The 26,721-nt window shown below is 50.0% G+C and overlaps 1 protein-coding gene across 2 annotated transcripts in view; it reads left to right on the top strand.

Moving 5' to 3' along the window:
- Positions 1 to 23,516, top strand: part of PRRX1 (paired related homeobox 1) — a 43,138-nt gene extending 19,622 nt beyond the window's left edge. Inside the window, exons 2-5 of one of the 2 annotated variants that reach the window (XM_056356539.1) lie at positions 14,142 to 14,317; positions 14,885 to 15,066; positions 16,520 to 16,588; positions 19,710 to 19,846. In XM_056356539.1, the coding sequence (XP_056212514.1) occupies positions 14,142 to 14,317; positions 14,885 to 15,066; positions 16,520 to 16,571 (410 nt within the window). In that variant the 3' untranslated portion in view covers positions 16,572 to 16,588; positions 19,710 to 19,846. Of the gene's footprint in view, positions 1 to 14,141; positions 14,318 to 14,884; positions 15,067 to 16,519; positions 16,589 to 19,709 lie in introns of both variants that reach the window. The other variant, XM_056356538.1, reaches the window with a different exon arrangement.
- The last annotated feature ends 3,205 nt before the right edge of the window (positions 23,517 to 26,721 follow it).

Raw genomic sequence — 26,721 nt, 5'->3', positions numbered from 1 at the left:
ACAGAGCACATTCTATGCTGAAGATAAATGCTTGGGAGTCTCTTGCCAATTTATGTCCGAAAGGGCTTTTCTTGGATGTCCTCTTCTCAGTGGAAAATGCTTTTCTGTTTTTCCAGCAAACATTTAATGAGCTGTGCTTAAAAGAAAAAGAGGACCTATTTCAGGACCAGACCGTTCTGCTTTAGTTCTCTCCAAGGTGGTTCAGGGCTCTTTGGGTGCTCTGATCTTTGTTACACCATGTTGCATGGCAGTGGTCTTTGCGTAGCAATTTGCGTGTTCCAGGACCTGCAGGGGGGATGTTTGGGTCCACCCAGCACCACCCCGTAGTGTCCCTTGTGCCAAGGATTGAAGGGTATTCCCAGCTGACCTGTCTCAGAAAATCCAGGCTCTGTCCAGGCTGCAGGTACAGTTGTTGGCATATTAGGACACTGGATTCCCATGCTGGGATTTCAGTCTTTTCATTTGAATTCCAGTTCTGTGACTGAGGGAGAGCCTGGAGAGCCGGTGCGAGTGGGCTGGGATGCAGGGCTGGTTGGAGGCTGTGCCTGCAGGGATGTGGGCTAGCAGTGGCCCGTGGCCAGGAGCTTCGTGGCTGGCTGCTCACGGCTGCTCGCCAGTCCCAGCTCGGCATTGCTGCCAGCACTTCCAAGACATGCCTGGGCCCTGGGGCTGGCAGGAGAGGGCGTTTGGCCTGAGCCGTGGTGGCCATTCCTGGTACCCCCTTCTGGGAGATGTAGGGAGAGCTGCACGAGAAGAGGAGGGAGGAAGCCACCTCTGACAGGGAGTCACTTGCACACTCACTTCTGTGACTGTAGAGGTTGGTGGAGGTTCCAAAGTGAAGCTGAAGGCGCTCAAGGTTTCTGTGAGCAGCCAGGACCAGCTGAGCTTTCTTTCCTAGGGACAAGATGATTTCAGAAGCCCCCTGACAGGATGCTGTTGGTGGAGCTTCTGGAAAAGCTCATCCCATGGTTGCTTCTGTCTAAATCAATGCAGACATCCAGGCCTCGGGATGATGGTTCAGTAGGTTGGTGAGGCTGGGGGAGCTGCAGCAGTGGGGTGACCTGAGGCCCTATGCGGGCGATGCTGTGGCTGACCCAGAGGGAATCGAGCCTGAGCTTCAGGAGCAGTGTGCCTCATCGGCCTGGGGAGGTGCCCACAGGGATGTGGTGGTGCCCGTCAGCTGCTGGGGCACCGTTAAACCTTTCTTTGGAGCACCGCAAATCTGAAATAGGTCCATCTGCCTTCATTTATGAATCAAAACTGACAGGTTTTCTGCAAAGGGTTAAAAGCAGAGGCAGCATCGATGTGGAGCCTCACATTGCTGCTGGCACTGACCATGGCTAAGTAATGCGGTCTGCAGTACTCACAAATACACCAGCTAGCATTTGCATATGCAGCTGAAATGAAATAGCTGCTGTGTACCTTCATACCATACACTGAAAGTGTTTTAATTACTTGCAGTTAATTTATTCTCCATGCTGTGAGACTCAACAGCATGGATAGCATGATTGTAATGCGAATGCATGCCATTTCTGATTTATTTTGAAATTATTTGCTTTTTGTCTGCACTCCTGTAAGTACGGGACTACTAGATGTGTTATGACAGTGTGGCACAGCGTGTCCTCCAAGAGCGGGATGTCTAAAGAGACAGGCCAGGCGAAGCAGGGGAGGAAACGGAGGCACAGAGGAGCGGGCTGGCTTGCCCACAGTCCTTGAGAAAGCTGGAGCCAGCGAGTTTCCCTGGTTGCCAGATCCCACCCTGCTCCTCTGTCTGCTGTCCCCAGCTTTGCTTTTTTGCAGGTTTTGTTGCCATCTCCCAAAGCTCTTCCCCCAAACACAGCTTCAACGAGAGCTGGGAGCGTGGTGCAGGCTCCAGGGATGCACATCTGGCAGAGAACTGGTGAAGCTGAGTCATCAGTCCACCTCTACCCCAGGGCAACACTGAATTTGCACATGCTGTTTGACCTGCTCCAGCCCTGACACGTGTTCCTGTAGCTCGTTTTAAGGACCTCCGATGGTGGAGAGATCTGGACACTATACACTGATCACCCCTGTAATCTGGAATCTGGTGGAAGGTGATTTACTTATTTCAGGAAGGCTTTGATCTGGATGGTTTTAAACCTACACTTACATATTGCGTTGAAAGTGGCCCTGGGGCTAGGCATGTTCTCTCTAAATATTCTCAGACCTCATTGTTTTCCTAGTGCAAAACATCACCTAACTCCCATAGGTTTTGTTGAACAGGGTGTTTTTAATTATTTGGAGAACGTGTTTTTTTCAGGTTTCCATTGCAATTCATATTCACATATTAGTGTTTCTTGGCTTACAAATACTTTGTACTTGACTTATTTTTACTTTAATTGTTAGTAAAAATATACATAATGAAATAACCAGCAAGTTATTTTGCCAGAGGGTTGATAAAAAAAAATGTTTTCCTAGGGGGAGGAAAAAAAATCTGTTTGAAAATTTCTCATTAAATGTAATTGGCATTTCTGGACATGACTGACACTAGGAAGTTTGAAAAAATGCCCATGCTAACAGGCCAGGGGACAGGAATTTGCTGTATTTGACAGGCTGTATACAAGAAGGATGCAGCACTACAAACTCGGCAGCACGGCTTTGCCAATGTGTCTAGACAGCCCATCTCCACGGGGGAGAAAGAAGCTTATTTCTTGGACCCGCTCCATCTGCGGCTGCTCCGATGAGACCAGACCACTTATGGTCTCCTGTATCGATGGAGACTTTCCATCTGAGCGTTGGGTTTGTGCGGAGCTTGCTCAGCCCTCGTTGCCTGGTGACTGATGATGTACGTGAACTGTTGTGGGCTCCTGCAGCTGGCGGGATGCAGCGCATGGAGCAGGGGGACAACGGGGCACAGCACGGGTGCATTAGTCGTCTTTCTCCACCTGTGCTACCCTGGGTGAGTCATCGGTTCTTTTGCTGGCTTTGGGATGCTCCTCTCTTAGGTGAGGATGTGGCTAGTCTGGCAATGGATGTGATTCGTTAGCTCAAGCCTTTAAAAAGGCTTAAATTCTGTTAAATTGTGCTAGAAGGGCAGCATTTGTCTGCTCGCCCTGCACCAAACCAAAAGCAGTGTTTTGTGGCTGAGATACCCTGTGTCTCCGTACAGGTCACCTCAATTGTCTGATCCTCTAGGTTAGAGTATGTGACATTTCACCCAGATTAAGGGCAGCAATAAGCAGATATCCTATAAAATACTCATCACCTGGAGGCAAAGATTACTTTGTATTAGGGATTGTAGTTTCCAACATATCCCCTCGTTTGCCCCAATTTGCAGGAGCCCTGACAATCATTATTCTGCCTCCTCTGCTGGGAATTGTGCTTTTCAGACTGCAGTGAACTTTGTGGAAATAGAGGTTTCCATTTTTCAGCCTTTTGATTTAAAATCTCTAGATGATTGTTTGACTCTGGCAGAGAACCATTCAAAATACATTACAAAATATTCATCATTCCAGCAGGCTAAGAAACATAAGATGTAGCAATTTATTAGCTAATGCGAAATGCATTCGCCATCCAGAAGAGACTAAGGATGGAGGTGGGTTTGATTGCCCTTCGCATCCCACAGAGCCAGGGCGTGGAGCATGCCGGAGCCCGTGGTCCATCCCATCCAGCCTCCTCTGTTTTGTGGAATGCCCCTGTGTCCCGCAGAAATCCCCCAGAGTCCAGCAACAGCCTTGTTCCTCCTCCCTGTCCCCTGGCCTTAGAAGAGCAGGTTTTCACTACGGACCTGGGAAGGAGCAAGAGTTGTTTTGAAGTGGCCCTACAGGCTCTAATCCCCTTTGCGTCCCGTAGCAATGTGGGATGTAGAGGTCCTTTATCCCCCACTCAAAGAGCGCGCTCCTGGTCAGGATGCTCAGCCCTTGGAAAAGGCAGGTGGACTGGATGCTGTCAGCCAGGGTCAAGGTCTGTTATTTCTGGATCTCTGATGCCATAATTTTTCCAGTTGTGATCAAGAGGGACCCATAAAATGCATTAGTGGTCAAAACCTGGATTTCTAAAAGAAGCTCTGCTGCAGCTCCAGTCCAGTTTGCTTGGTAGGGACAATGGCAGTGGTGGTTTGATTTGGTCGAAACACATTTATTCTTGGACGCTAATGAAAGGGGAGCGCAGCCTTTGGAGAGCTGGTTTTGATGTTGTCACCCTCATTTGCACTTCCCCTTCTTCCAGCCTGTGGTGCTCCGTGGTCCTGGCACAGTCGTTCTGTGCCATGCAGTTTGTGATCCTGGATATTTCAACAGCAAACAGATGAAATATCCATTGAGAACCGTGTTTCTGCCTACCGGTGGGGCCAGCTGGTGTGCGCGTCCCCCGCCCCCATCATTGTCCGCTCGTTTGGGTCCTGCGTACCAAAACAACACATCCAAGTGAATTTCCAGATCCAGTTGGGATGGGGTTGTTTAATAACGGCACTTCTCAGCAGCGCGGTGGGCCTCCGCAGGGACCTGAACAAGCGGAGACATTCATGAAGCTGGTCAGCTTGAGTCAGTCTTTCCCGGCGCGGGCGGGAGATTGCTGGGTAACGTTCACAGGCTCTTGTGGCTGCCGCAGCATTGGGAAATGAGCCAGCTGAAAGGCCCAAAATGCCAAGTGGTTCATCTGCAACATATATATGGACTGAAAAATATCTCCCCCAAAGCAGCTCTTTCTGTCTTGGCAAAACCCTCTTTTTTTTTCTTCTCCCCTCCCCCCCCCTTTTTTTTTTACACTCATCTGCTTCTTGCAAAAATATCTCTGATTTTCCCCATTACAAAGTTTTTCTAGCTGAAGTTTATGAGGATTTTTGCCGCTTCTCTTAAATACAAGAGAAAAGGTAATGAAAGTGGTATTGCCTAGAGCTCAGGTGCAGTGGGAGGGGGACTTCAGAGTCCCCCTTCATGGCTTCTGGCTAATGCATCCTACGTGAGTACTAACAAGGAGGCTCAGCCTTCTGAGTCTGTGGCCATCAGAAGAAAGTGGAAGTAGTTTTTATTGGTGTTGGTCTCAGGGGCTACACTGAGGGCTGGAGAGACCTTGGAAAGGCTGCTGTGTACCATCCCGAAGGGCTGGAGCAGCTGTGGAATTGTCTGTGTTGTGCTCCTAGCTCCAGTACACCCCATTAACCCCTGGCCCAAGCACCAGCATCGTTTTTGCTCTGTCCTAGGGACTCCTTCCTATAGAAGGAATCAAAATCCACTCCGTGCTTGGTCCCTAAAGTGGAGGAGGCTCCCTAACATGTTCTGTATTTTGTTGTTAAATCCTTGTCCCAGCAGCTTGGCATCAAAGGGCGTACTGATTCCTGAAACCTGGGGTGTAGGTGACACCTGTTTGCGGTTCACGTCCAGCTGTAGGTCTGTGGGTCACCTCTGTATGTAAAGAGAAAGGGGACACCAGGTAAATCCAACAGGAATGCAGGTGGAAATAATACTGTGTGCCTTTTGTATAACATGTAATCCTATGGAGCTTGCTGCGGAGGGATATCGGTGTGGAAAATAGGTTAATAACCTGTCCTTGCCTAATTGTCGTGATCGTGGAATCATGGGATCATGGAATGGCTTGGGTTGGAAGGGGCCACTGTCTCTGGGGCAGCTGGTGGTGTCCAGGTGGACATGGATACTGGCACTCGCAGTGTAGCAGCCTGCTCCTGCATGGGAAGGTCTCGTTACACGGTCAGGCTGAGAGCAGCAGTGATTCTTCAGAAGAATAGTCTCAGCCGTTGTGCTGGTTTGGATGTACCCCACGTGCACCTTGGCGTTAAAGGCAGTGTTACACAGCTCGGCTTCTCAAGCCTTTGTAGAAAGGACAAGGAAGGGTGCCAGAGCGGAGAGAAGAAAGATGCTCTCTGGCATGAACTGGGGCAGGGAGGGGCCAAGAGCGTAGATAGGTGGCTTTGGAAATGAGAAAATACCGATGGAGCGGTAGGTAGGGTGGAGGTTTGGAGGTTTGGGCCTGGCTGCATGAATGTCATTCCTAAGATGAAACATCAGGACACATGGCATGGGAAGGGGAGCTGACGGGAAGAGGATGTGGGCATTGGAAGCCATACCCCTGACCTTGCAAAGCCATGACTTCACACATGTTCAGCCCTGCCAAATGCACCAATCCTGGGTCTTAGCCAAGAGTGAAGAAGAGGCGGTGAAGGCTGAGATGCTCCAGCTCTCCAGGGAAGCTCTGGTGGTCGTATTGGCACCAGCAGCTGGACATCATTGCATCTGGATGCTGCGCTGGGATGCACAGACCCATTTTGGATATGATACCTTTGGGTATGGTGGTGGGGGTTGGCTGTGTGATTGCATTTCTGCTCCTCTGTCATGGGTCCAATGCTTCTGCAGCATCAGCATCAGCTGCCCTAACGAGGGACTTCGGGGGGGGGGGGGGGGTGTCGGGGGTCGGGACTACAGCCCCCCTTGGATCCTGTCCCCTCCCAAGCCTGGTAAATCCACCCCACTGGATCGCTGCCACGGTCTGGTGGTTTGGTCTCTTTGTCAGTTACAAAGTGCAGTCTCACAGAACATGATTTGCCGCTGGCAGGCTTTTAAAATATGTGTTTGCTTTTGATTATATTTTTTTTTTAATTAATTTTCCGAGGATCAATGTGGTAATGCATATAAAAATTACAATATGTAGAACAAAGTATAAAAGCATACAAGGAATTCCAAACACATAACATACTGTGCCTTGGAGCTTATGAGATCCATACAGTGCTTATTGTATTATGGGAACACTCTGACCCCAAGACCCGGCGGAAAGGCTTGTTAGAAGAGCAGGACTAAGCCGTGTGCCTTACGAGCTGTAGGATGCCCAGAAGGAAAACCCTAGCGAATAGAAAACCAGAGCTGTTGCTGACTAGTCTGTGGGATCTAAGGGGACTTTCAGTGGCTTTGTACCAATTTCTGGAGAAGGATGTATACTTTTGCCCCGCAAACATTGTTGTCCCAGTAATTAACACTCAAACATCATGTCTTTCCACAGAGACTGTCTGGATTTCCATTGGGTCATGATTACTTTTTCTTTTCCCCCCAAACATGATTTCTTCTGTCAACTCCAGTAAGTGGGAATGTTGACGTGGTTAGGGAGGATGCACATCTTAGCCGCTATAACTGCCCATGTGCTCTGCAGGTTCCCACCAGATGAGAGGCAGAGCACCAGAGCTGAAACCACCCGGAAAAGGAGTTTTGTTTTACATTTGTCGTAGGACAGGGCTCTGAGCTGCTAGGGAGGAGCTCATGCTGCTCTGTCTGTGGGTCAGGAGCAGAGCAGGTTGGGGTCACAGGGGCACCTGATCCCCAGCTCTGCGGACCCACAAAAGTGCAGAGCAGAGCACGGGGGGTGCCTCTGCGGTGCGTGGGAAGTCCAGCTGAAGACTTTGCATGCTAGAAACCAGGAGCTTGGAGGTGTCCACAGGCTCTCCACCAGGAAGGCAAACAGTCCTAAGACCTCATTCCTGGTGGGCAAGAGGCACCGGCTGGTCCCACACCTTGAAACCCACCTGGAAATCTCCCTTTTGGCCATGGCACAGGCAGGAGGTCCCTCTGCTCCAGCGCCTGTCCTGGTGGAGGACAGCAAGGGTGTCACTGTCAGCACTGGTGAAGCCACGGCTGTGCAGGACCTCAGCGAGTTCCCTGGCTCTGGCAGGCAGAGCTGAGTGCGACGGGAGACCGTAGGCACGCTATCCATGCAAAAGTTATTCACAGCTCTGTAATGATATGTAATTGTTTGTATGCGGTCAGCTAAAAATTATCCTGATAGGTTCCACATTGCAGACGCTTCAGAGAGGATCTGCCATAGTCCCATGGGTAATGCTGAAAATACCCACGCTTTTCCATTTAATATTAAAACTTGAGTTTTATATGAAAAATTCAGTATTGCCTGTCTGGAGTTCTGTGCTCATTTTTTATGTGCAAAAATTGAACCTGATTAGTTTCTGAGATAATAAAAAGTGAAGGCTTTTAGAAGAAGTATAGCATCTGTTTCTTTGTTTTCTATTTAATTTTTTTTCCCCTGTGTTCCTGGTGATCTTAACAAAACTGGAACTTCAGATACTTGAACCTTCTGTATAACTGAAATAATTTGAGGTCTTGTGCACAGATGGCGCACAAAAAGCAAACAAATAAACAGCGAAGGTTAGGAAAAAAGCACAGCCGATGTTGTGTCATGGGAAAAAAATGATAATTCAGAAATCTCCAATAGTCTGACCTGTAATCATAAATACAAACCTGCTGTTAGCGCGGTCGTACAGCTGGGCTTGGCATCGCTGCTTGTCAGGGCTAGTTTCAGTATGTGGCTTGATAGGCATGTCCTACCTTAATGTATTTATTTTTCTTCTAAGTGTCATCTTCATTCCATATTGCCTACATTCATGATGTCTGGTGTAGGGTAGCTACAGCTTCGCCGTGTTAACATTTCTGTACCCTGATGTTAAACCTTATTGCCATTTGAAAATACTTTTTATGCGTGGAAATACGTATAAACTGGAGTTCATTCTCTCCTGGGAGCTTTTAGAAACATACTTTAGGCAGCCCTGAGCACAGAATCTTAGCCGTGCAGGTTCCCTCACCTCTCTTGTGTCCCTGCTCGCGTCTGGCGAAGATGAAGGATGCTCCTGAGCGATGGGTTCCTGCTGCACGGAGGAGCAGCATCCTTCCAGGCGATGCTCGGGGAGGAAAGCTGCAAAACCAGCGATGGGCCTGGCCATCCAGCCTGGTCAAAGACATGGAAAACAAGCTGAGGGAAAACAGAGGTACGAGGCTTTTCCCCATTTTCTGCTGAAGTGATGTTTTCAGGCTGTAAAGTGGCTTTTCAGGTTGAGATTGTGTCGTTTAGGGTGAATCTTGCTGCGGTGGGGCTCGGCATCGAGCGCTGTTGGTGTCTGCTGTCTCTTCCCGATGGGGTATGGTCCCATCTTTGTGCAAGTGATGGTGATGGGACACCCTGCCCCCGGGCTGCCCTGCGCTGGCTCATCTCCAGCATCCTGCACAAATGGAAAATCACTGGAGACCCGACTCAGATCGGTTGGGACAGGGCTTTGCCATCAAGTGGATTTTGTACGTCCTCGTTCCTGCCTCCTGCTCCCCTTCCTGGCACCTTGTTTTAGCTTTGATTAAACCTTATGGGTCTGGGTTTTGGTTTTTGTTTTTTATGATGTAAGTTGACAAAGCTGCCCTGCACCCAAAGAATTGCAATATTTTGGAGGGATATAATGAATCAAAGCAAAGCAGAGCGGAAATAAAACTGGAACAAGAGCCTGCAAAGGGTTGTAACTGCGTGGACAGGTGATGTTGGGGAGAGGAGCCTGCCTGGAGCCAGGGGCGACCTGCGGAAATATTTCTTTCTACTCAAACTTCTTAAATTTTAACTTTAAACCCAATTAAAAAGCCTGTTCCTCTCCCTTCTGTTCTTTTCCCTTTCACCACCACTCTGAAGAAAACTTTCTTTTTTTTTTGCTTGCAGAATCTTTTTTTTTTATTTTAAGAGTTTTTAGTTGCTGGGGTTTTGCTTTCTAGATTGTGGGTTTTTTCCCTGTGAAATAATTTGTCTTGTTTTTTCTTTAATCTGTGTTCAAACTTCAGCGGTAACTTCTTATTTTGAAGTCTGTGATTATAGTGCGATTCCTTATTTTCTTCCTGGAATCCTTTTTCAGTTTGCAGTTTATATAACTGATGTGACAAATCTTTCCTGCCTTACAGTATATGATAATTGTGGTAAAATGTCTCCGTCCCTCCCTTAATTAAATCCAATTGCTTACTTTCAATTCAGATCCAATTAATGTACTATACTAGCTGGTTCTGGACTTAATGGAACTGGTCAAAACTTTTCAAAACTGCCCACACAATGTCAATCCCATCTGGAAATTAGTTTTTGTTCTGACCTGGAATGAAAGCAAGTATGCACAAGCATTCCTGCAAAGTGGAAATCCAAAATATGTTGTGGTTGCAAGTACTGGTGGAAAAAACACTGGCCTTGTAACTTTTAGGTAGTAGGCGTTTAGTTCTCAACTCTGTTTTGCTTTATAATGCATTTTATTTTCAATGTGGCATCCCAATGAGAGCCGTCCGATGGTAGCCCGGTGATAGTCACAGGCACCAGGGCAGCCGCTGGGCAGTGGGGAGCATAGGTCAGAGAGTCTTCGGGTGTGAATCTGCCTCATTGCGAGAGGAGCCAGGATGAGCAAGGGAAAGAACGGCATGTTTCATATAATTTAGAAGCGATTGAAAATGCTTTGGTGCATCCTAGAAGCGCGTTTTATGTATGACAGCAGGATTTGTGTGTCATGGGTGAATGCAGAAATAACACAGGAAAACGCAAATGTGGAAACAGGAAACAAAATCCCCCAGCCCAACATGAAAGGTTGGGAATTTGAAATGAAATTCCCAGATTTTCCAGCATCGGGTTCCTGAGAGGAGAACGTGTGTTTCAGTCTCTCTAGGGGATGCATTTGCAAGCAGCTCAGCTTTTGAGAACGCTGCTCGTAATAAAATATTTCTGATTAAAAAATGTTGATGAAAGACTTCTGACCCATCTAAAAAGCTTTAGAGCTGTTTTCTTCTTCTCTCAGTTTCTGCTGACTGCAGTCACTAGTGCTGTCAACACTGTTTAGAAATACTATTTTTCAGTGTTCAGCGTTGTTTTCTGATAAAGGAATAATGGCAAGGGAAAGAAAAAAAAAAAAAAAGAATACCCTGCTGACATGTTGAAGGCAGCCAGTGACTGCTGTGAGCAAGGTGACATTTGCAGACATCTGGGGTTTAGGTGCCTGCAATCCCTCATTAGCAGTTTGTAATCAACATATGGCATGTCTGCATGGCAAAACGCAACAAGTGATCAACCCAGCAGTGCTCTGGGCTAATACGGCTATTTTATTTTTTTTTTCCTGCTACCCAAGTAACTCCTGTAGACATTTGGATCTAGCTGTGCTGTGCCGTTCCAGAAGTGCAGCAAAAGGAGATCCCAGCATCCCGACACACACACCCCCCGCACCCCCCCCCGTTACAGGTCGACACCTGCATCCAGCCATGTCCTGGAAAAAGGGGGTGACTCACGTCCCCGCTCCGTGCCAGCCAGTGCTGTAGGTGCGTTAGCCAGCCGTGACCCGACCATGAGTCACTGCAACACGGCCACTGCCTGCGACTTTCCATTCCTTGGCCTTGCTATTTTTGGGTCCAGTAATTACGAGGTGAGCTGTGAATCACCGGTGTCTCGCTTTACACTGGGAGGAAACCAGGCAAGTTGTGTTAACGTGCTTGGCAGGAGGCATTCTTGTTCTCCAGTGTTTTACAAGCTTTGGCCCTTCTTCTTGCTCCCCAGAGTGATGTGCTCACCCTTCCTCATGTGTAACTGTCACGCAGGGTCTGAGCAACAGCCTGAAAGTGTTGGGCTTGTGCTCTCTCCAGCCGGGTGTTGTCTTCTGGGCAGGAACTGATGCTTAAAAGCCCTGGAGGGGGTTCCCGAGGTGTCCCAAAGGCTTTTATTGATTTGTTCGTCCCATCCACGTAGGCAGGGTTTAGATCAGAAAACAGCATTGAATGGATAACTCAGAAGGTGGCTGAACACCCATGTTGATGTTGGCCTCGCCGTGTCTGTGCCGTTCCGAGGGATGATCGTGCCCGAGGCGCGTTCAGTGCTGTTTGCTGTGGTGCATGGTGCATGGCAGCGCAACTACACCGGAGCTTGCAAGTAGAGCCGGGGGAAGTCGCTGACCCTTTCTGTGAAGGCTTTGATGATGAGTCGGGAGAGGAATGTGCAGGACTTCACTGCTTCTTTGTGAGGGACGGACCCTGTGAGAGCGCTAAACCCCCCAGCAGGTAGAAACACACGTGTGGTGTAACAAGCAGCAGTTAAATCCCATCCCTCTGTGGCTCTGCTTCGCCTCCCGCCACCCAAGCAGGACGGATTCGCCTGTAACCTTGTTTTAATGCCCTGGGACTCTTGCACACGTTTGTTTTTCAGGCACGTTCCTGCCTCTGCCAGTCCCTTCCCAGCTCAGCTTTACGATTCAGTGGGCTTGTTAAAAATGGGTCTCCAAACGGTTCCTCTCAGACACAGGAAGACCGAGAATGTCTTTTTGCACCCAGGAATCCCCAGGCTGGAATGGAGTCTGCTGGGGACTGTCAGGCTGTTGGGGAAGGGTTGGAGATGGAAGAGCTGTAAACCTGCAGGAATTTGAAAAACCTGCTTTAATTTCAGAGGAATGTCCTTTTGTTCCCAAACGGATGGGCCCTGCTCCAAAGGCGTTCAGGTGCAGTAACTGCTAGCAGATGGGCTGTGAAAAGAAACACAAACAGGTGGTGAGAACAACAACCATAGACTTTAATTTCCTTGTCAGCTTCTCCCGGTGCCTTACATGCCCCCTCGAGAACAGGGGGATGAGGGGAGCTGTCATATTTGTAGATGGCAAAAGCAAGGACTGTTGAGGGGATATTCAGCAACTGTATGTAGCAGGTCAAGCCCATGGACTCAACACCAGGGCCAAGGTGCATGGTGATTAACTTAAAATATAATTTGCTAGCACATGCATTTTTATAGATGCAATGATCAATGTATTTTAATGCATACTGACTTGTATATTGGCTCAGATCCTCTCAGATGTAACCACTGTTGTTCCACGTAAGACAGTGGGACCACGCTGACATTGCCCACCTGGGGCTCTGCCTGGTGCACTTGGCAGTGCTGAAGGCTGGGGCTGCATGAGAAGCCTTGGTGGTTTTGGTGGGACCCCAGACGTACTGGAGCACTGGAAGAGGGAGGAGTGGAAGGCGATGGCGTACCAGCCCTGTTCTACGGAGGCAGTGGTGGCCTCGACCCTGGCAGGCTGGTGCCTGGCTCTTCCCTTCCTTTGCCGGGGCTTCCCACGGTGACTGAAGTGTTCGCTGGGCTGTGGCTGGGGTGACGAGCGAACGTACTTCGGTACAGGTGGGGTAGAAGTAAAAGCAGTGTCGCGGCCTCCAGCTTGTCCTAATAAAGAGTGTTCAAACCCAAAACTGGCAGGTGCTTGCCAATACCTGCGAGCACCCATGCATCAATAGCTCCATCACTGCTGCTACATTGGCATGTGCAGCAGCGCTGGAAAAAGGAGAGATGGTGCAGAGCAGCTTTGCTAAGAAAAGCCATTTCATAGTTGATGATAGTCAATAGCACCGATGTTGCTCCAGTGACTGTGGGCACAGCCAGCAGTGGTACACATGACTCCGTCTGATGTGCTGCTTTGTTGCTGGAATAAGTACAAACCAGGCACAACGTAATATGCGCTCCTGTGGGGTGCACAGTTTGTTGCTCACCGCCTTGCTGGCCTGGGCAAGGCAAGGGGGGTGCTGGTGAGTGCACAGCTGTGCTTCAGTCAACGGTATCCAACCTGCTGATGCTCAGTCTCTCTTTTATTGGGTTCTTGCTTCCCAATTGCAATGCTATCCATGTAGCCTGACTGTGTTCCCATGTCCTTGGCTTGCAAGCATACAAGTGTATCAGGCTCGTATCAGTCATGCTTCGTTTCCACTGTCTGACACCTCTTTGTTTACAGATCCCCTTCTCTGCCCGAATTGACGCCTCTCGGTCTGGATGCGGGGAGGATAGGAGAATGCAGCTGTCATTTAAGCCAAGTGGAGCTACATACTGAGAACAGCATTACCTTGGCTGTACTCAAGCCCAGAGTAATAGCTGCTTCCTTGCGCTTTCCTTACTCGGAGACAGGCACCCTTTCTCACAGTAAGAGCTGGCGCAGGATTGTGCTCATCCCAGAGGGCTGTGTTATGCCCTACTAAGGGCATTCCTTGGAAGTCTGAAGCGGAGATAACAGGGTTAGAAACATCTAACCATAATTCTTTATGGTCAGAAAAGGTTTCTGGGATGATCAGGAATGAGGAGATGCATTTCGGACTTTTTTTTGGTTTTTAGAGGTAAGGAAGCGTCGGGTAGCTTGAGAGAGCTGGTACCAGTCTTACACAGTTAAGCTGGGAAATAAATGCTTGGGGTTGATGCGCTTTCCACCTCCTTCTTATGTGGGGACTAATGCGGTGCGGTTAAGGTGTGGTGTTTAAGTTGTGCAAGCCCCTTCCTAAGCCCTTCCCACCTTGAAACCGTTGAGGTTATTCACCCCATCGCTGCGGGCTCTTAGCTTTCTAGCCTTTCACATCTTCAATTGTCTCTTCTAGATGATCAGCTGAACTCAGAAGAAAAGAAGAAAAGAAAGCAGAGAAGGAACAGGACTACCTTCAACAGCAGCCAGCTCCAGGCACTAGAGAGGGTCTTTGAGAGGACACACTACCCCGATGCCTTTGTACGGGAAGACCTTGCACGCAGAGTCAACCTCACTGAAGCCCGAGTTCAGGTAATCACCATGGCATGTATCTAGACAGATCTCACCTGGGGGGGGTCATCGGGCCGTTCCTGTATGGCAGCAGAAATCTTCGAGGTCTGCCATGGCACGCTAGGGTCACCAAGCCTCTGGGTCACGTATTCATGCCATGCCCTGAGGAGGACTGACCTGCCACCATACTTGCCAGCTGCCTGGTCAAACGTGTTTGTATGGTTTGTTCAAGGCCAAGGTGTTGGATGTCCTGTGCTCAGGCTGCTCACGTTATCTTGAGCTGCTCAGCTCTTAGCTTGCAAGCCTGCACCTTCTGCAGGTCAAAGCAGACCATGGAACAGACGTGCCTACAGCACAGGACAGACCTGGTCCCACAGGGACCTCACCGAGCTAGTTCCTCCTGTGAGGGCTTTATCAGCACAAACATACGGGCTGTCTTGTTAGAGTTTCCAGTGACAGGCGTGCCAGAGCAGCCTGCTTTTACAGAGTCCCGTCTTGGCCAGCATGCAGAGGTGGTGTGGTGGAAGAGTGAGTGCCGCAGCAGAGCTGGTTGCGATGGTTGGTGTGTCTGTGTGCTTCCCACCCCAGGTGTGGTTCCAGAACCGGAGAGCCAAGTTTCGCCGGAACGAGAGGGCGATGCTGGCCAGCAAGAATGCCTCTCTGCTCAAATCCTACTCAGGGGACGTGACCGCAGTGGAGCAGCCCATAGTACCTCGCCCAGCTCCGAGACCCACCGACTATCTCTCCTGGGGTACCGCCTCGCCTTACAGGTGCGTGAATAACCCCTCTGGGGCCGACCAGTTCCTGGCATAGCACAGAGCAGTCGGAGAGCAGCCCTCAGACACGTGGGCTATTTGTATTCACCTGGGACAACTGGAGGATACAGCAGGTTGACCACCCCACTGGTTTTCCTTACCTGTTCCCATCCCACTCCATCCACGGCCAGGCTTGCAAGGGGGGCTTGGTTGAGCATCATCGTGGCTTTCTGGCAGCCGGCTCCCTGGGAGGTTGCGAGTTCTTTTTTGGTCGTCTCTCTCTGCAATTCAGGAATTTTGGAAAGAGGATCAGGTAGAAATAGATGGAAACGGAAGGGGCTGCACTTGCTTCCCGAGTGCATCCAGTTTAAAGCAAGGAAGAAGCCTTTCCGCGGGACACAGATCCATGGGAGGTGACAGCAGAGCGCTTGGGGAGGCTCAGCCACCACACAGTGGCCAGAAGAGGGAGTTCCGTGGCTGTCCCTTGGCTGTCACTGGTTGGGATGCAAGGAAGGGCTGGGAACTCGCTCCATGCCTGTTGCTCCCCATCCCTCCCTCAGCAATTTCTTTCTAGCTGCTGGAGCACAAGCGTGTGTGCAAACGAGCCGTGCCGTTGTGCTGTGCCTTGCCCGCAGTAAGGACCAGTGTCTCTGGGTGGCAGGCTGGTGTTCGGTGGCCACCTCCTGTGGCCAGCACTGCTTTAAGGGCTGGCAGGAAAGAAGTGCAGATGTGGCAACCAGCCCCAGCCTGCTCAAAGGATCTGGGACGTCCATGCATGTTGCAGGCTTCCCTGTCCTCCTCTGTGCCATCCACAGCCCAGCAGGAACTGGGTGTGGATGCAAGATCCACAGGATGTGCTGGTTTGTGGGGAGCCAGCTGGCTTGTAGGCAGTTAAAAATGAGGTTGGTGGGCATTTTTTAGCACAGTGGCTTCATTGTTGGTCAGGACCTTGGAGCCTTCGGCTGGATTTCTTCCTGTTCTGGCTTGGTCACAGCTAGCTTTCCACTGGCTTCCAGGAGCCACACCATACCCAGGACCTCTTTTCCTCAGTTACCTTGACCCCCTTCTTGCACCCCAAACATTGCTTGCACGGTTAGGTCTGCACACTCATAGCCTTCTGATAGGTTGTCGCTTCAGTGCCATGGGGTCCTCCTCATCTGCCCTGTAGCTCCAGGGTACTCACCCACTCCAGGTACTGAAAATTATGTTTCTGATGACCACCAGTTTGATGGCCCTTTTCCTTTGGATTTTATCTGAGGATGGCTGTCTTGCAAAATTCCCCTTTTGGGGTTAAGGCTTCCTCTCTGAAGTGCTCCTTGGTGTAGCATCCCAGGGAGGAGCCTGGGTGGGGAGTTCAGGGGAGGGAAACGCAGGTCCTTCCCCTCTCTGCTGAGACTGCTCTGGTCACAGTCTAGATCCCTGCCGAATGCTCATGGCTTATTTCTGCCTCTCACACTTTTAAAAATAGATCGTCCCTCCCAAGATGTTGTTTACACGAGGGGCTTCATAACGGCTTCTAGGAGAAGACCCTGCAAAGGTAACTTCCAGGGGCACACTGGGAAGGGCTGTCTGGGGCCACACTGGGCGACAAGAAGCCCAAAGCATCTGGGTTGTGCGAACTAGGAGAGCAAGAAGGGAAAGACTTAGGGATTTTCCTCCCACCCCCTCCTCCGAGGTCCAGACCTGGCTGTGCCTTCCATGGTGCGAAGATGCCTCCTCGCTGTCTTGATATCTTCCTCTTGTCTTAAGCCAAGACATTTCAGCAAAGACATTTGCAGCTTACAGCAGTCCCCACTGGCTGACACGCCATCCAGGAGGGACTGTCACCCTCCCACTGCCCTGCAGAGGGGTAGGAGACACTGGCAGAGGAGCAGAGCAGCTGGTTCCTGCAATGTGGGGTGCTCCAGGACCCTCAGGCACTTTACACTCCCCAGGCTTTCTAATCATCTCTTAGCAATCGCATTCACCTTAACAGGCTCTTGGGCCAGGTTGTCGCAGCCACATTAAAGCTTTGAACTGAGCAGAGTTATCAAAGTCTTGGACTCCTGGCGAAAGAGCCGTGCAGAGTGTTTGCATGGTCCTGTGCCCCCTGCCCATCTCCCCCGCGCTGCCGCAGCAGCCCCCGGTGAGCAGCTGGTCCGGGCGCGGGTGGAGAGCCACGTCCAGTGCTGTGTGGCTGGTGCTGGTTTTGCTCTTAGATCTGGGGAAGGTTTTCAATCCGTGTGTTTATTCTCCAAATATATTCAGCCACAGGTCAACCAAAACTATTTACAGATCTGTGTCACACAGATAGCTGAGTAGATACTGTTATTTTTTGAAGTTGAAATGTTTGGCTTAGACATTTTTTACCCTAGGTTCCTAAGAAAACAAGACTAGCAGTTGCGCTGTCAGCCTGCACTTCCCACTCCAACAACCTTTGACTCCATGGGCCACTGAAAACCATATTTGAAAGAAGGATTTTCGGCCTCAGAAACATGATGTTCCTCTGTTCCGTGAAAGCAGGCAGCTGAGCAGGGGAAGGAGATTGTGCCTGAGCGGGGCGGAGGGAGGGGACAGCAGGGTGACTTCAACCCTTGTTAGACCCCGGAGACCCTCTGGAGCAGCCCTCGGCTATACCGATGTTTGGAGCCAGCCTTCTCACACGCTGCTCCTTGTAGGATAACTGGCTAAAGAAGAGCGTTTCAGGAGATTTTCAGTTTAGCAGAGATTTCACTGGGCGACAGGCGTTTTCCCCCCAGCTCTGGGGGCTGAGAGCAGGAGGCTCCCTGCAGTTTTACACCAGTCTTGGGCAGCAGTCTGGTTTTGAATGGGGACAGTTTAGACCCAAGACTGAAAATTGCTGTTTTATCTTACCTGCAGTATCCTTGAGGCACTTCTAATTTCTAGCAGCACAGAAACAGGGGGGTGATGACCCTGTGGAAGCTTAAATAGCCCCCAACTCTACACTTTGTGTAACTTTGCAATGCTGCTGCAGGCAGTATTTGGCTTCTCGCATTGCTGCTGACTTAGGAGGGAGGAGAGGGTAAAGTCACCAACCCAACCATGGAGAGGGGACTTTGGGGGGTGCAGGGCCAGCTGGGGAGGGCTCCAGGCATGTTGATCCATCCGTTGCGTCCTGGACCCTGGTGAACTCCAGCCGATGCACCCCAAGTTGGGCAGGGTGGAGCCTGTATTTAGATGTGTGTCTTTTAGCGTCCATCCTCTGTGTCCTTCCAGTAGCTGTTAGAGGTTCCCAAAGTGTCCTGAATGCTTGCCCTCCTGGGGAGACCTGTGGTGCTTTTCCCTGGATGGGTGTCCTTTTACCCGTCCTTTCTGTGTGTGTAAGCTGCCGTGTTTCTACCGGTCCTGATGCAAAGATGACAACTCCTTCCTGAAAAAGTTATTTCCCCTGATTTTAAAGTGAGAAATAGGACTCATCTGGGCTCGAAGGGGACCCACTAGTATTACCTGGTCTGTATCTCCCAGAGGCTGAGGGCTCAGACAGCACTGGGTTGTGTTTAAACTCTCGGCAAGTCAGCTCTGCAGTACGAAGTCAGAGATTCCCCCAGCGCTTTGGGGTGAACGTGCATGCCCACGGTCTGGCACTGGAAGAAATTAAAAAAAAAAAAAGAAGAAAAGTAAAAAGCAACCAAGCTATCTTCTTTCTTGGGCTGTGGATGGAGGAGAGTGTTTCCCAGAGCCTCAGGTGTGAGCCCCCCAGGCAGGCAGGTGGAAAGGGTCAGCAGCAGACCTGAGCTCACCTCCAGGAAAGCATCTGTGGTTTCCTCCTCCTGAATGCGCTGGCTGCATTAAATGCATGTCTCTAGTTCATGCGGTGTTTTTCAAGTGGTTTTGATCTGTGGACCCACATATATAGGAATATATATATGTATAGGAAATGCAACAGGTCAGGTAGTTTGCTGGGTTTTGGGGTGGGGGGTTGCTTTTCGCAGAAGGCTGGGACACGTGGGTTAAGCAAATTTTATAGCAGTCTGGAAAGCAGATTTGCAAGTCTTTGGTAGGATGGGAAAGGACTCAGAGATCTTTGTTCAGCTTCCGCTGTCAAAAGTAATGGTTTTCATGAATAAAGTCATGATTTGAAGGGAGAAAAGATGTTTTGGTTTGGTTTTTTTCCCTCAGCCTTTAGGGCATGTTCTTTATGATCAGCTGAAGTTCTGAGGGAAAAAAATGTGGAAATTTTCATTCCAAAAGGCTGAAAGCAAAAAGCATCACAATTGTTGAAATGGGTTTTTCCCAGAGTGTTTCTTTAATGTAACATGTGTTTCAGAAGTGACGTGATTTCGCAAGCCATAAAACCAGCAATTGCTCTCATCAAAAAGACATTGCTTCCAGTGGGAATACTTTTAAGGACAATGGTCTAACGAGCAGGCTGGGCAACCTGACCTCACTGTAAACCTTTTGGGTTAGAAAATAGGAAATGGAAATTTTCCTATTGACATCAACCAGCTTTGGCATTGGATATCCCTGAGTAACCGAACTGCAGCAGAGAGATTTACAGCATTGTTAAATAAAAAGTAGTGCTAATTCCCTGCTCACATAAGTAGTAGGTCCCGCACGTATGGAAACCCCAGGGTGTAACCTCGCTGCGATGCACATCTGCTCTCTGCATGGTGTGAAGACCACACCTGATGTGATGTTTCTCTCTTTCCATCCCACAGCGCCATGGCCACCTACTCTGCCACGTGTACCAACACCAGCCCAGCGCAGGGCATGAATATGGCCAACAGTATTGCCAACCTGAGACTGAAGGCAAAAGAATATAGTTTACAGAGGAATCAAGTGCCCACAGTCAATTAACGACTGGAGGCAGCTGCCTTGCAGAAGGAGAAAATACAACAGCACCCGTCCTGCTTCGCAACTTGTTTGTGCTGAAAGAAAAGAAAAAAAAAACCAAAAAAAAACCAAACAAAAAAAACCACACACAAAAAAAAAAAAAAAAAAAAAAAAAAAAGAAGAAAAAAAGCCAACCCTAATCCAGAACTGAACATGGGGACCAAACTGGGAGCAAACTGAACCGCTCGTGAGTGACAAGGTTCCTCCTTCCTTTTGGGATAATGCCACCATTTTTTTTTCTTGTTATTGTCAGGTTTATTGCTTCTGCTCAATATACTACGAGCTTCTTCAGTAAAGGACAGTCTCACCCTTGTTGGGTTTCCATTTTTGTATGGGACTGCAAAAAGAAACCTCTGCCGATCTCAGCCTGAGGACGTGTCCCACCTACCATCATGCTGAGATGCAAAGCTTGCTCCTCTCCCCCCTGCCCCTGCTCACCCTAGAAGAAGAAGTTGTTTGGTCACCGCTTTCCGTTGTATCCACCTGACCCTTTGTCCCTCCAGTCCCTTGTGCCACAGAGGCAGCGCCGTTACTGCTAGTCCATGAGAAGCCCGTTAATGCAACGCGATGGGGTCATCCTGCTGGGGTTGCCTCTTACCAGTCCGAGATGTGAGGAAGACCACCTTGGGCTTCGCAGCGCTTCGTTGCTTTCTTGAGTATTCCTGGCACTGCTGCCTCGAAAAGCCAAAGAAGAGAGAAAAGCCAACGTGGGTGTGTGAGCAGGGGAGGCGTAGTTGGGGGGGGTGGGGGGGGTGTCGCTCTGTAGTGCCAAGAATAGGACTGTTAGGACACTCCTTTCCATGCCTTACAGTTTGCGCCACAGGGAAAGGCGTTGTCCAGATGCATTTGTTTTATATATACTGTATATATTTATATATATAAGATAATACATGCAAGCTTGGTTGGTGTTTTTTATTAAACAAAATAAAATCCATTGAAAATGTTTGGGATGTTTGTGCTGCATCCAGGTTCCTGGAGCCATGCGTTGAAATTGCAGCCGCAGCCTCTCTCACCCTTGTCAGGGCTTTTCCCAGTAGCCTCCAGCAAGGCTTGAAATGGCCAGCTCGCACCTTCCCGAGAGGAGCCCCAAAGAAGTGGCACTGGAGGGAGCCAGGCTCCTTTGCAGATTTTCCCCATGGGCATTTGCAGCTTCATAGAGTGAGACGAGAATCTCCTCCCCAGTCAGATAGGTTCATGTGGCTCTTGGGAACACACGAGGACATCACCAAGGAAAGTCTCTGCCGGCCCCTCTGAAGACAGGTAGTGTCCCAGCAGGAGCATCTCACACAAAGACTGTATCTCCCCCCAGGTCCCATAAAACTGCCCGATGAGACTTGTCATGTCACTTTAACCACTCTCCTGCGCTCTCCCTCCCTGCTGCCCTCCCCCTGGGGTCTGGAGAGCTGATTAGGACCTAATTGCCTTTTATCCATGAAGAGCAGAGGAGATACAACCCAAAAGAGGTTTCTTCTATGTAAGCATCCTGAGGAAATAAGGATCTTTCATGTTGCTGATGATGCCTGCCTCTTTCAAATGTGGGGGGAGGAGGGGGCTTGTTTATGGCAAATAGTGTTTGCACAGGAGATCTGCCCAAACCGAGTGGGACTTTGCCATGGAATAGTCCCACTGAAGGTAGCGGAACTACTCCGTGGTCCAGGCTGGACCATAAGGGAAGGAGAGCAAAGCTCAGTTACAAGCTGGATACTTCTGGTACAGTGGGTTAGGTCTCCTCCTTGGTGTTTGCTGCAGACACGCTGGGCACATGTAGATGTCTGACAGCGGGCTTTGCTAGTCTAAAGCGGTGTTGTGCAGGAAAAGAGAAATGGATCTCTTTACAGTGAAGGTGAAAATTAAACTGGCAGAGGAGGAATGGAAATCCAGCCAAAGTATTTGAGCTAACACTGGGGAAAAAGCCTCAAATCCAAACTGGTGTAAGTTGTGCTTGTGATTGTGTGTGTCGCTGCAGGAATTCTTTTTCTCCCTGTATGGATATTTTTGAGGCGGGGGGGGAGGAAAAAAAAAAAAAAAAAGGAAATCTAATTGTGACCAGGACAAAAAGCTAAAAGTCGCAGATTATGCTTGCGGACAGAACACCAGCAGGGGAAGTGAGGCTGGACAAGCACCATGTTTTAAAAAATCCGTAACATTCTGTTTGATCCCCTTTTTTTGGCCTTTCCTTCAGTAGTCTGGAGAAGCTAACGTCTCGAAACCAAAATATTTCTGTCATGAGTAGTGTGGTTCCAGCTCCTAGAGCCAAGCGATCACATTGGAAATCTCAGCCTTCACTTAGAAACTCACCCTTGGTTCCTGTGCCTATGCAAACAGAAACTGTTGAAGAACATGTCCTGCACAACCAGAAAGAAAAAGGACCCAGTGCAATGTAACGTTACTCAGAGGGTGAACCGGTCATTGCGTGCCTTAGCCCAGTGCTCTCCCCTCTCCTTGCCTTGCTGCCCTCCTCCACGATCCATCAATGTCCCAGCAGCACCAGCAGCCTGAACAAACTCCCCCGTGGTGGCCTGGGGCTGCCCCAGTGGCCACCCTGCAGGTTTCAGCTGTTTCCTTCAGCATCTTGGTGGTCTGTGGCTTCCCCCCAGTCTTTTCTCACCTTTTCTGCGGTAGAAAAATCACCTTGAGCCACTTCCTTTGGTGTCTGTGTACAGGCACCCATTTCTGAAGATAGCAAGGGGACAGTTCAGAGAGCATGAAGCTCCTGGTACCCCGTTATCCATCTGTGGACCGGGATACCCATCCCTATCCCCATACCATGGTGTTTCCATGAAGGGGCTCACATAGATGCCTGCGCAAACTCTTGTTCACCCTCCTCATTTTCTTTGTGTGAGGAACTGAGTTGATTTGCACGGGGCTGCTCCTGCGGGAAGGTGTTGTCAGCTTTTGCACTTCCAGTTCTAGTTGGGTTTTGCCTTGGGTTGGCCTGCTCACTTGGGATTGCCATCACAGCTGACCAGGCTGTTCTCAGTCCAGGTGAGACCTTTACATCACCTTTCAGCTGGGTGACATCAAGATGCAAACCAGAGCATCCAAGACAATATTTGCTTCATTTACATGGATTTCCTAAATGGAGACCAGCCGGATGAATTGGACAGGTTTTGTTGTTTGTTTCTTAATTGCTGAGGGCCACAGCCAACAGGTAGTGTTGTCCATCAAGCCAAAGCAAAATTTTATGATCCTGTATGTTTAATCTGTATTTTATTGAACCATGTAAATATATGTGCAGATTAAGAGCCTTATCCTGAAAGCATGGAATTCTCCAGGTTTTTAGTAGACTTTCAGTCGCAGCAGTAGGAAGTTGCCATGGTTACCCTGGTTATCACTAAGTTTGGGTACCATTCAGGGGAGAAAATGGTCTTGAGGCACATTCTTCTCGCCTGCTCTGCAGGAACGCTGTTTTCTCAGCTCCCCCCCTTCTTGATGCAGATATAGGTACCCGATTTCCTCTGAGTGGGATTTTTGAGCATGACAGGGATGGATGATTGATGAGGCTGGTGGAGCTTGACGCATGTAGCCACGGGAGGGGTTCCCAGATGGACGTGTATCCTGTAAATTATCTTTTGCTTTGTGATGTAAAATGTAAAGTGTTTGCACTAGAATAGAAATGATCATTTTCAATAAAAGGGGGAAAAGACTCCCCAATCCTTTCTATAAGCTGCCACGTATGTGTCACTGCCCTGAGGTGTCCTATAGCGTTGGCTGGGGCTGGGGCCATGCTGGAGCCTTGGGGGGGGGGGGGGGGGGGGGGAGGGGGACTGGGGCCAGCAGAATGGGGCTCAGGGCTACCTGCCCAGCAGGCTTACCCTGGGGCTGCTATGCAGCCAGTCGGGGGGTGCCAGAGGGACCCCAGCAGAGACAGGGGCCAGTGAGCCAAGCAGACAGATGCTGTGTGCAGACCCCTGCCTGCCACAGGACCCTTTTGTCAGCCTAGGCAGCTACACACAAGTTCAGCAGCAACATAAGGCAGGAAGCATCCACAAAGACTTCTCCTGAAAGAGATGGTTTTGCCCCCAGCTCCATACATCCTACCAGGCTGGTGAGACACCAGCACGGGGCTGAAAGTGGGTCAGGGGGTTCTCCCTTCAGAGAGGAGAAGGGAGGGAGGGCTGGACATCCCTATGTGGGTGCTGGGGGTGGCTGACCAGCTGTGAGGGATGGGAGAAAGGAAAGCAACAAGTTAGGAGAGGAAAAGGGTTGATCCCACCACCTGTGCGAGGAGCAAGAAAAGGTGGGCTCAGCAGGGAAAATGCTCCACTGCAAAGCAAGGGAGATGTTCAGGAGGAGCTCAGAGGCTCATGGGGGCTAATTAGTGCAGGCTATTAAAGTAGAGGTGGGGCAGGTGCTGGGGAAGAGTTTGTGCCCTGGGAACACACCAAACCGGGCTGGGGCTGGTGAGTTGTGCTTCAGAGAGAAGGTCTCTGCTGGGAGCTGTTGGGGGGGGCGGGGCGGGGATGCTGGGGACCTGGGAATGCTGGTTTTCTCCACATTCCCTTCTCGGTCTCTGAGTCGCTCATTCAAATTTGAGCCAAATGTTGGGGATCTCAAGCGTGTTGGGGTTGGCCTCCTGTTTCCCTGGTGCTCTGGCTTTTTACCCTCCATGGACAGTGTGCTAGGGTTGTTAACCAGCCTGGACCCAAGGGCAGCTAAATTTCAGCAGCCCAGTCCCCAGAAAGACCCTGCTAAAGGGCGATGGGTATTTCTGCAAAGCCCTCAGCAGTCAGCCAAGCTTGCATTCTTTGCAAAGCTGATTATTCACCCCTCTGAAGCTGAAATAATAGTATCGGCCTCTTATTATTTCTTGGTTGCCAGAAGAAGTAGACTTGCAAACAGCGTAGCTTCCAAGTTGACTTTGAGACTGGAGTGGTTTGGACTGAGTTGAAACGAGCCTCAGATGTCCATCCAGACCTGCAGCCGGCTCATCTGAGCTCTCTGTGGGCAGGTTTCCATCTCCCCACCTAGTGCTGCTGTGCTGTGGCTCCTCACCCGATGGCTGCCAGTCACCAATGCACCAGGAATTACCACCCTGTGGAGCTCCAGCTCCCAGTTTGGCCTGGATTTCCCAGCAGGACCAGTGAAAGCTATGACAGAAGCAGCGTGTGGCAGCCTCCCTGCACACAGAGGCTGCCACATGCTGCTTCTGCAGGTATCTCCTGAACATCTGACCATATGTTAGACCCATGTAGTATTTCTCCCCGCAATGGGAGTAGATACCTAATTCAGTTGGGCTTCATCTCTCTAGGAAAGCCAGTTCTCCTGCTTGCTGTCACTTGCTGACAATGAGCAATGCTGCTTATCTTCGTCCCAACTCTCTTTGGGCTCAGGAGGAGGAGATCCAGCCCCTCTTACTCTGATCATAACAGGTGTTGGATAATTTTCAGCTGGAAATTCTTAATGACAAATGTGGATGCAGGGGCTGAACATGAGGCTTCTTAACCGAGGTGTCCTCCCAGTAAGAACCCAACAGCCATGGGAATGATGAGAGACTTGTGTTAGGGCAAGTCCTTGATCCTCTCCTGGGAGTGGTTTTCTCTTAGTTCAGGGAGCCTGAGCCCCAGCAGCTGAGGTGATGCTGAAGAAGAGGTGCTGGTCCCAAATCACACCATGCCCCTGGAAACCTCCCTTTTCGGTGGCACAGCTGGTCCCTTCCTAGGTCCAGCTCTCTGACCGGTGGCTGCTGCTTGCACCCACCTGGATGGGCTCTCCTAGAAAACCAGAAACTGAAGTCCTGCCAGCACTGCTTCTCTGGCCATGCTGAGCACAGAGCCTCCCCCAGCCCTGGGCAACACAGGTCCCTGGATTGCATCTTTCCCCAGACTTTGGCATGGCTTTGGACTTGCCCTTTGCAGTGTGCTGGAAGGATCTGGCCCTGCCAGGTGAAACCATGGGGGCCCTTCACCCTCCTGACTTTCTCAGCACCAACCCTTGCTGCTTCCAGGAATACTTCAAAGTGGTGCACCTAATCCCTGCAGCTGCCTGCCAGACTCCCCGTCTGTCCTGGAGAGATGTCCTGGCTGTTCCTATGGAGGGTTTTCTTCCTGATCCCAGTAGGGAAGAGGAGGCTGTTTGTGGCTTAGACGACTGAGACTTGCAAAGCAGATCAAGTAGTTCCCAGCTGCTCTGGGTCCTTAATTAAAAAAAAAAAAAAAAAACAAACCCAAATGTGATTTTAACCCCGGATGAGGGCTTCCTGACTCCCTGGAAAACCCACATTGCCTAACCTGCCCTGCAGTAGGGCTGGATGGGATGGAGTGGTGGGGCTGGGAGGCTGGAAGTGCAGAGGGGTTGGAGGGCTGTGAGAAGTGGGAGCATAGGCTTTCCAGCTTCACAGGGGGTTGGAGCTGGCCCTGAGGTTTTGCAGAGGTTGTTGTTTTATCCGAGGCAGAGGCTGGCCCACAACCCTGCCCTCCCTCTGCTCCGTCCTGGTAGGAAAGGGGAAGGTGCTTAAAACATCAGTGAAATGGAGAACAGTTGTGTAGCTGTAGAGCTCTGCGATTGTAGGAAAACACACAATAAATGTGCCAAACAAGTTTTTGGACAGTGCTGTCTGTCCAGGAGGCTGCTCAGCCCTTCATCCACAGTTGTGCAAATGGGAGGAAGAGGAAAAATCTGGAACCCGTGGCCAGGGCTGGGCAGCCTGGCACTAGGGTAGTGCCCAGCAGTGCTCTGTAGGGTCTCTGCTTTCTCTTGCTGGCAATTACTTAACCACCTGCTCATCTTATCCCTAAAGAATCCCCCTCTGTACTTTAACTTGTAAACTACATGCACCTGAGACTTTGGGGCAAAGGTTTTCAAAGGAGCTTGAGTGGCTCGGACCCCTGCAGCCTA

The sequence above is a fragment of the Falco biarmicus genome, chromosome 11 (genome assembly GCF_023638135.1).
Source record: "Falco biarmicus isolate bFalBia1 chromosome 11, bFalBia1.pri, whole genome shotgun sequence".
NCBI classification, from domain to species: domain Eukaryota; kingdom Metazoa; phylum Chordata; class Aves; order Falconiformes; family Falconidae; genus Falco; species Falco biarmicus.
The sequence above is the reverse complement of the archived record's forward strand: the minus strand, read 5'-3'. Positions and strand labels throughout refer to the sequence as shown.